We start from the raw sequence: 8,968 nt of genomic DNA, 5'->3' as shown, positions 1-8,968 counted from the left end.
ATAATATATATATATACTGTAACTATATAATATATTGTCTAGTATTATAAATATTTATAATACTATAATCAACCTCAAAGAAAAATCATTACTTTTGTATTTTATTTTCATAAATCTCTCTAATCAGGGCACTAAATAGATGGCTGCTTACAATTCTTCTGCCAGTATACTGACACAGTATGGTAACAATTAAAAAACAAGCAAAAACATTTGATAAAAAAAGAAGATCATACTTTTGTGTAAAGCTAAGAACGTTGAATCTGTCTTCTTAAAAGTTGATTTATTTTTTTTCTAATCACTTAATTTTGACTCTCAATTTATGTCTATGTGACCTGTTATTGAATACCATAGGCTGGACAAATGTTTTGTTAGTAAAAGTCAGTATGACTTCTGCATTTTCAGAGTACCAATGGAGGTAAAACTTCTTTCTTTCTTTCTTTCTTTCTTTCTTTCTTTCTTTCTTTCTTTCTTTCTTTCTTTCTTTCTTTCTTTCTTTCTTTCTTTCTTTCTTTTGTTTTATGAAGCTCATTGAAATCATCTTCAATGAAGTAGCACACCATTTAGAGTTTGTTTCTACATTCACACTAAAAAAAAGCCCCAGTCACCTGTGAACTCAAATTGATTAAGCGGGTACAAAAATGAATGGATGAATGCTGAAGGGTATGACCATTGATATTCTAAAATGAGATGCTGAAGCTTCTACTTTCAAGCTCCTTGGTTTTATTCCACTTGAACATCACCTTTACTTATTTTGTTGTCCTGGATGCTTTTACAAGTGAGAAAAGTACATTTTAATACAAAGATCCCGAGATGTTTTGAGATCACTGGATCTTGAAACCTTTACATTCCGATTTTGATAAATACAGATTTGCCCTCAAATTGGTTTATGGAGTACTCTATGCACTTTCAAGAAAAGCGTATGACTCCAGTAAAACATTAGGGGGCACTGCTGCATGTTTGAAAATAATACAAAAGTGTTCTTTTTTATAAACTCTGCATAGGTAATATTGTGGTTTTGTATTGCACTTAATTATTATCCTTATTTTTTCATGTCATATGAACCTACTTTGAAAGATATTTACCACTTTCTCATTTGTATATCTTGATGGCATGTGCTGCTTTGTCTCTGCTATACAGCCAAACTCTTTCAGGCAGTCTTTTGGATGCTGGGCAACAGTTAATACAGTACACTCATTATGCACCTGAAACCTAATAACTAATTAGCATAATATTTAAAGTAGCCCACATTCTACCTGATGGCCCACCAATAAGGTCATGTGGCCTCTATGTGTACGTGTAAAGCATGTGCTGAATGCTGGGTGAGATTTAGTTTAACTATTGGCCTTATGATAACTTTGGGTTTCTGTATATCATGATACTTAGACAAAAAAAAAATTACAGAATGGTAATGAAAGATATTTTTTACCACTGAGGATAGCAAAATTCATCCAGTGACCAAGAGTGCAGTTAACACCTGCCCCTTTTAACATTTTATGGGAAAGTGTGTAAATGACATTCGAGATTGCTAAGTGACATACAGTAAAGTCACGATGCTTTCTTTTTAGATAGATAGATAGATAGATAGATAGATAGATAGATAGATAGATAGATAGATAGATAGATAGATAGATAGATAGATAGATAGATAGATAGATAGATAGATAGATAGATAGATAGATAGATAGAACTTTTTTGTCCTCAGGGGGGAATTTGGCTTTTTACAGAAGCTTGTTAATCTGCATCCAGCCCTGCATGTAGGTCCTCCAACCTGCAGGGAAACACTTGGGGGTTGGCACTCCAGCCACCATATAAAACCTCACACTGTTGCACTCTATCTGAACTAGTGTGGTGCTGAAGTGTCACCCGTTGCATGGCTGCACTCGGGTCCTAATCTGGATCCTGAGTTGGTTTGTCGTGTTGTGGGTGTGGCAATGTGCTGTATTAGCACGTGCTCCTAACCTCCTCCTCCTCTTTAAATAATTTAATCCATCCATCCATTTTCCAACCCGCTGAATCCGAACACAGGGTCACGGGGGTCTGCTGGAGCCAATCCCAGCCAACACAGGGCACAAGGCAGGAAACAATCCTGGGCAGGGTGCCAGCCCACCACAGAAATAATTTAATACATACAGTAAATTGGTAGATAAATAAATAAATTTACACACACAGTATGATCAAGTGAATCTGAAAACTAATTACAAGATTCCAGAGGAGACAATCAATTAAAGCTGAAGACAACTGATAATTTAATCTACTATTAAGATGAGAGTCGAGGTGAGTTTTTGGAACTCGAATGCAAGCTGATCATGAATAAGCAGACCCATCAAACTGAATCTGACGAACCCTGATGAGAGTGTTTTCTTATTTTTGTTTTATGATGTTGCCTTCTGCAAGTATTTACTCTCTTGTGTGTTTCCAAATAGCTGCAGTTTGAACAAATTTGCCTCTGTATCGCATTGTGGTGAAAAACAGATTTATAGTACATAATGTGACAGGTTTCCAGGGCAGAATGGCATTGGGTACAGTCACAACAGGCACCACCAGTGCTCATATTTTCAAAAAGGAAATAACACTGATTACTAGGAGAGACAGTCCCGTAGTACCAATGTATTTAAATGGGTGCTGGGCGTGGTATGACCTGCACATATGAGATTAGTCGTCACTCCATCAGCACCAAAATGAGAATGACGTCATAGAGGATTGATGGAACAAAAGAAACCTTCCTTAAGTGTTAGAAGCCAGCACAATCTTCATACTTGGGATAGCTGGAACCATGTTGCACATTTATGGAGGCCAAACAACCAGAGGGCCATCATGGGTGCCATTAGAGCAGGGATGTTTAAGGCAATTGAAGGGCATTACTGACCCTAGAAGTGATTCTGGGGATTGTACATTAGACTGATATTTTTCTCTTCTTCTTGTAACCTTCCCATTCTTATACTTTTTCGTTTAATAAATATTTTTATTTGGTTAGTAGAAATTGGCACATTACTTTTTTTCCAAATCTTTTTAACCCAATTATAGGGTAAACATATCCATACTTACAGTATGGACGTGCTCCAGGTATACGCACAAGTATTTCCATAAACAACGTTAGAACTCATTAAAGGAAGCTTAGAATCCGTAGTAAAAACGCTCTGATGCGTACTTGTTGCAACTTTTTGAACATTAAAGAGCACGTGCCGATGACAAAACTTATAGCAAACATTTAAGTTGCCTCTTTTAAAACAAATAACGACCGAGGCGCTTCTTATATGTTGTTTTAATGCGCCCCTTGCCCTTTTTTTCCATAATACAAGATCGTCCGCAGCCATTGCAGCGACTAGAACACTCCGGCTGTCTGTATACATATTTAAGAGCGATGGCCGATCCTTCAAATCATTGGTGCTCACTTTCCAATGTCTAATTAATATTCAATGAGGTATCCACCCAACTCATCGCGCAGAAATCCTCATGCAAATCCAGAGCACAACTGCCCTATTAGGTTGCCCGCCGCACGCGAATATTACATGAGCCGCTCGCTGCAGCTGCGCAGATAAGGAGAGATAGCGGATTGGGAGCGAACAGAAAGTTTTTTACCCCCACTGACAACTTTCTGGTGATGTATTGCAGGATTGGGAATTTAGGCTAGGAACTGCTCGTTCCCAGCAGAGAAGAAGTGGGGAAGGAAAAGTAAGGACAGGGAAGAGAAAGTATTTTGCTACAATACAGACTTGCATGCACACACAAAAAAGGACGTTAGTAAAGTGTACTCAGAGCTCAGGAGGGGAAAATAGTGGCGAAAAGGAGAGTCGCCTTCGCAAAGATGAGCTTGTTGTCTGCTATAGACACTAGTGCCTCGGTCTACCAGCCTGCCCAGCTCCTCAACTGGGTTTATCTGTCCTTGCAAGACACTCACCAGACCAGTGCCTTTGATGCCTTTAGACCAGAGCCTAATTCTTCCCACCCGGATCTTAACTACACCAAGACTCCTGCTGCTGATCTGAGCTCTTCTCTCAATTCCAACTATCTCAACAGCTTCTTTCAGCTTCAAAGGAGTGAGGTTAGACGTTTAATGTTTCTTTGTATGTGATTAGATATAACCAAATATATAAAAAGAAAATAATGCCAACATTTTGTTAATGCGTGCAACGAATATGCTGCTTACGCGTGATGAATACGTCCGAGTGCAAACTGCTTTTCTTTTAATGAACAACCCCGCCATGATGAACTATATTTTGGAAAAGCTTAACAGTCAAGGCAGACTTTCGCCTTTCTCTTATTTTTCTTCGTCACCTCTTTTGCTTCTTTCCGTAATTGTCTAATTATAGACCACTCTTCAGTCGCCGTGCCAGCTTTTCTTTTTTTCTTGGCTGTTTCGTCATTAGCGCGAGTTATTAAAAAACAAACCGTTACTCGGAAAAAGTGATTTATGCTAAAAGAGAAATGCAATCCCTGCACTCGTTGAGGACTTTTCAAAACTCTGAGCATGGTATGGATTGCCAACAACGTGGGAGCATTTAAACTTGCGTCAGCTACAGTAAAATCAACCAATTTTGTGCACGAGTAACATCTATCTATCTATCTATCTATCTATCTATCTATCTATCTATCTATCTATCTATCTATCTATCTATCTATCTGTCTGTTTTAAGAAAGTACATATAAAATAGTAAACAGGAATACGAAATCAACTTTTGTAAATTGAATAGATCGAAAACTCAAGCGTCATCTTTTTAAAAAAATGCATGCTAATTTTCAGAATATTAAGATTTATGTGCTAAACTATAATTGTATTACTTGTTATTTGTGTTGATTACAGTGTTAACGGCAGGCCCCGTTTACTGTCCAGCTTAGAAGTTATCTGTCGCTATTATCGCGTTGGGGTCCTCAGACAGTCACCATTTATTTTACATGATGAAGACACATAATACCCCTCTAAAAGCCCGTTTTGTGGGGGTGGTGGTTAGGTTATCTGTACTGGTGGTGGGAAGGTGTTGATCCTTGTGGACCTGATCTGTTGCTTGCCGACTTCTGCGGCTTTTAAAATCTCATGTAGTGCGTGGAAACGTCAGGCAGCTGAGAGAGAGAGAGAAAGAGAGAAAGTCTGTAGACTGAATAGTGCGACTGGAGACACGGAGGAAACGCATTGTTTGAATTAGCAACAGGCACAGTCTATCACTTTGTGATCCGCATACAAATTGAAGTAAGTAAAGCCTGTTGTCTATTGAATCCTACGTGTTGAAACGACAGAAATGACCATTGCTTTATGCCAACGGCATGTGATGAATTAAAATCAGAAATAGTCAAATAAAAGTGCACATATGATTGCTAGGAATGCAATTAATGACAATTCCAGTGCATTACTTAAAACAACCCACTGCCCTGTTATTAGTCTCTGACGTTTTAGATATCCATGGGCTTCCACCCCCCACCTCAGCACAAGCCTGAATTGGATTATGCAAGTTTGAGACTGTTTGCACACACACACAGACACACACGTACAGTGTCAATAGTTTTTTTTTTCTTCATAAAATCACTAGCTTGTTTTTCTGCCTCCACGAATCATCAGGGTTTGAATAATAATGCTTAAACTACATCTATGAAAGCAATGTTTCCATACATGCACTTTAACAATCAGAGTGTTCATTTAATAAGGAGATTTTTCTATCGTGACCATGAGTAGACAAGCAGTATGTGTAAAGGCAACCAGGATTTTAATGTCAGTGGGACTTCAAATCAATTAATTTTATTCCTGAAACTTAAAAGATTAAAATGAATCGTTTGCAATGTAGGGCAAATTAGCATTGTTTTGGACATTTTTTGGCATGCAAAATATATGGTTGCCCCTGGAAGTTTGTCAAAAGTTTTAGTTTTTTTATGTTCAGTTTGGTTGTTGAATATGCACATTCTAACTATGGTGAATAACATGATAACTCACTTATATCCACCAAATCCAGTTTAGGGCTTCAGTGGGCCAGAACCAATCAGCCTATCCTTGCAGCATCAGGCACAAGGAAGGAACGAGCCTGGGATGGGGCAGCAATCCTTCAGAGCAGTAGGCATGATATAATAATAAATGATGTTAAATACATCAATGTGATAATCAGTATGTAAACTGTAGCTATTTATGAAGGTTATAGTGTATAGTCTCATTGCAGAATTGTAATTTTCACTGCATGAGATCGTTCGCTCTTTGTGCCTCCCTGCATGTGGTGGTCTGGTTGATAATTAACACCTGGGATGGCTTTAAATGTTTCTGTCCCTAACTTAAAAATCTACACCTATTTGCAAAACATTATCAAACAGATAAAATACTCAAATATAAAGGATACAACTCTACTGTAAATAGAAATATTGTTCTAATATATATGCATCACTCATTTAGAGAGGGAACATATTTAGAGAATGCTATAATGACACCTAAAAATGAGCGTTTGCCTTCCAACACTTTTGGAATTTTACGTAGTTTAAATTAACACTGCAGCCACGCTTACAGGATAATTTTGAGGAGCTAATTTAAATGAGAAGAAAGAAGACGAAATTCTGCTGACATTGTTGTTAACCTAATAGCAAATAGGCAGATGCATTAGTTGAAATTCAAATAAGACTTGTCTTATAAATTGGCAGTACCTGTAATGTTATGGTCTAATTCAAATCCTCCCTGCCAACTGCACTGATCCTGATGGTGTCACATTGTCATTTCATACTGTCAGCACTGTCTACATCCTTGTGCTCGCAGTTCATCTTTACTTATATATTACTTGTGCCCTTGTAATTGATCAAGTGGTGAATGATCGTATTAATTTATTGTGTTACTTGTAAAGATCCATGTGGCAGTGCGCTCTGTGAAGGCCACTGCATGAAATAAACATTGACTGACGAAGACTAAAATCGTCATAGCATATAAACTAGGAATCCTAACAAATGATATTAAACGGGGAATTAGATTGCATTTAACTGCTTGTTTAAAAACAAAAAGGCTGTAGTCTTTTAATTTCCAATTTTAAGTTAGAATTGAATTAATTGATTATCCAACAGTACATAGCAACATTGGTATTTTTAAGTGGATCACTTAGAAAAGTAAGTCCTACGTTGAAGCCTGCAGCAGAATGTTGAAGTTTACAATGATCACATTTTAAAACAAAGGAAAAAGATCATTTTACAAGCAGTGACAGAAAATGTAAAAATAATTATAGTAACTTGCAACTAAGGGTGTAAAGCGAGAACAGTAAAAAATAGGAAGTGACAGGTTTCATTTTTTTATGCTGTATATTTATTTCCAAACACATTTACCTTAATCATTAAAACGTGTTGAGATTTATGTGAAATTCTTTTCTGTATTTAAATGTCACAGTATTAGCATAACAATATAAGAAAAAATTGTCTAATCCAGACATATAAGACATAAAAAGTTCATAAATATTATTTAAAGCATTAACTACATTAGCTTAATAATGAAAACCTTTGACTATTAATTGTCTATATTGTTGGACATGTTAGCATATCAAAGTAATTGCACTTCAGTGAGTGAAATACTTAGAATCATGTGTTTACACTGTTTATTTAATGAAATCTGACTTTTTTGTTTTGTGTCTGGAGTTTGCATATGCCTTGTTTTTACATGGATTTTCCTGCAGGTACTCTGGTTTTTCTCTCTTTTCCTCGAAGACATGCAGGTTATGTTAATTGGCGACTCTAAATTGGTGGGGTATGTTTGAGTTTAGGAGTGTGTGTGTGTGTGTGTGTGTGTGTGTGTGTGTGTGAGTGTGAGTGAGCATTGTGATGGACTGGCACCATGTCTACGGCTGGTAACCTCCTGGTGCCAAACGCCGTCAGGAGAGGCTGTGGCCCTTTCATGACTTGGAAGTGGATTTAGTGGTTTGCGATTGGTATGTTATGTTAACATATAAATTTGCTCCATAATTATGAACATTTACTAAACATAGATTAACATTTCCTGTTTGACACATTTCTTGTTTAATCCAGAACATTTGATACTGACTAACTACATTATGAGAGGACATAATTGAGTAAGATTAGTAAATCATTTCAAATCACAATCATACCCAAGCTGTCATTATATTGCAGAAGAAAAGTGACAACTCAGTCCATAAAGCCCTTTGATTGGAATTCACGCACTGATCCTCAGATGATACTAAGTTGGCACTTAAGATATTTTGTGTGTAACACACAGAGCTATTTAATGTATTATTTGTGGTCACTTTATTGGATTGTTTCCTCGATCTTTTTATTAATTTCACACTATTGATGTGAATGTCCCTTGTACTCCAAAATAGAGTGCTATAGAGATTCTATCTTAGACATACACTGTTTGGTTCTCTTCGGTTCTTGTCCTTTGCGCTATGAAATCAGCACACGAGTGTTTAGCCTGATGATATTATGATAGGTAGGTCAGGCTCGAGACCTGAAATATTATCTGCTTTGTATAAACAGTACAAAAGGAAGTAGGGAGGGCCATTTTAAAATACAGAGCCCACCACCCACCTAGGAGTGGGCGATAAATCAGTTGATATGGTATACCAGTTAAGATGGAAATTCTTCTTGCGGTATGGATTTTAAAAAAATTGTTTTACTGGTATGCTAAAAAATGAATGCAAACAAATTTAAAAACATTCTACTGTATCATGAAATGTGAATTCTGTGCATGCAAAAGGATTTGGAAATGTGATTATATATGTTTAGGGAGGTCATTATTGTCACAGTGAAATTCCTACTGGCATGTTCATATCAACATGAAACATGTTGCCACTCTTGGGTGTCATAATTAGTGAGTATATTACCATCATCATTTGAAAGAACTAGCTGTGTATTAGCGCCTTGAAAGTAATGCCTTTGTTTATTGACTTGCATGTGAATTGTGTATAATAAGTGCACCTACCCCTTTAACAATATTGCCTAGAGTTAACGTTCAAACTGATTGGCGAGAACACAGTGACTCTGCATTAGATTATGTGGGTTTGACAGT

At 36.9% G+C, this 8,968-nt stretch overlaps 1 protein-coding gene across 1 annotated transcript in view; it reads left to right on the top strand.

The window, feature by feature from the left end:
• The first annotated feature begins 3,487 nt into the window (after window positions 1-3,487).
• zcchc24 (zinc finger, CCHC domain containing 24) overlaps window positions 3,488-8,968 on the top strand; it is a 176,109-nt gene continuing 170,628 nt past the window's right edge. The window contains exon 1 of the mRNA XM_028795543.2: window positions 3,488-4,042. Coding sequence (XP_028651376.1) covers window positions 3,806-4,042 — 237 coding nt within the window. The 5' untranslated portion in view covers window positions 3,488-3,805. The remainder of the gene's footprint in view (window positions 4,043-8,968) is intronic.

Source organism: Erpetoichthys calabaricus, chromosome 2, assembly GCF_900747795.2.
Source record: "Erpetoichthys calabaricus chromosome 2, fErpCal1.3, whole genome shotgun sequence".
Classification (NCBI taxonomy): domain Eukaryota; kingdom Metazoa; phylum Chordata; class Cladistia; order Polypteriformes; family Polypteridae; genus Erpetoichthys; species Erpetoichthys calabaricus.
Note: the sequence above shows the minus strand (reverse complement) of the source record. Positions and strands in the feature narration are given on the sequence as shown.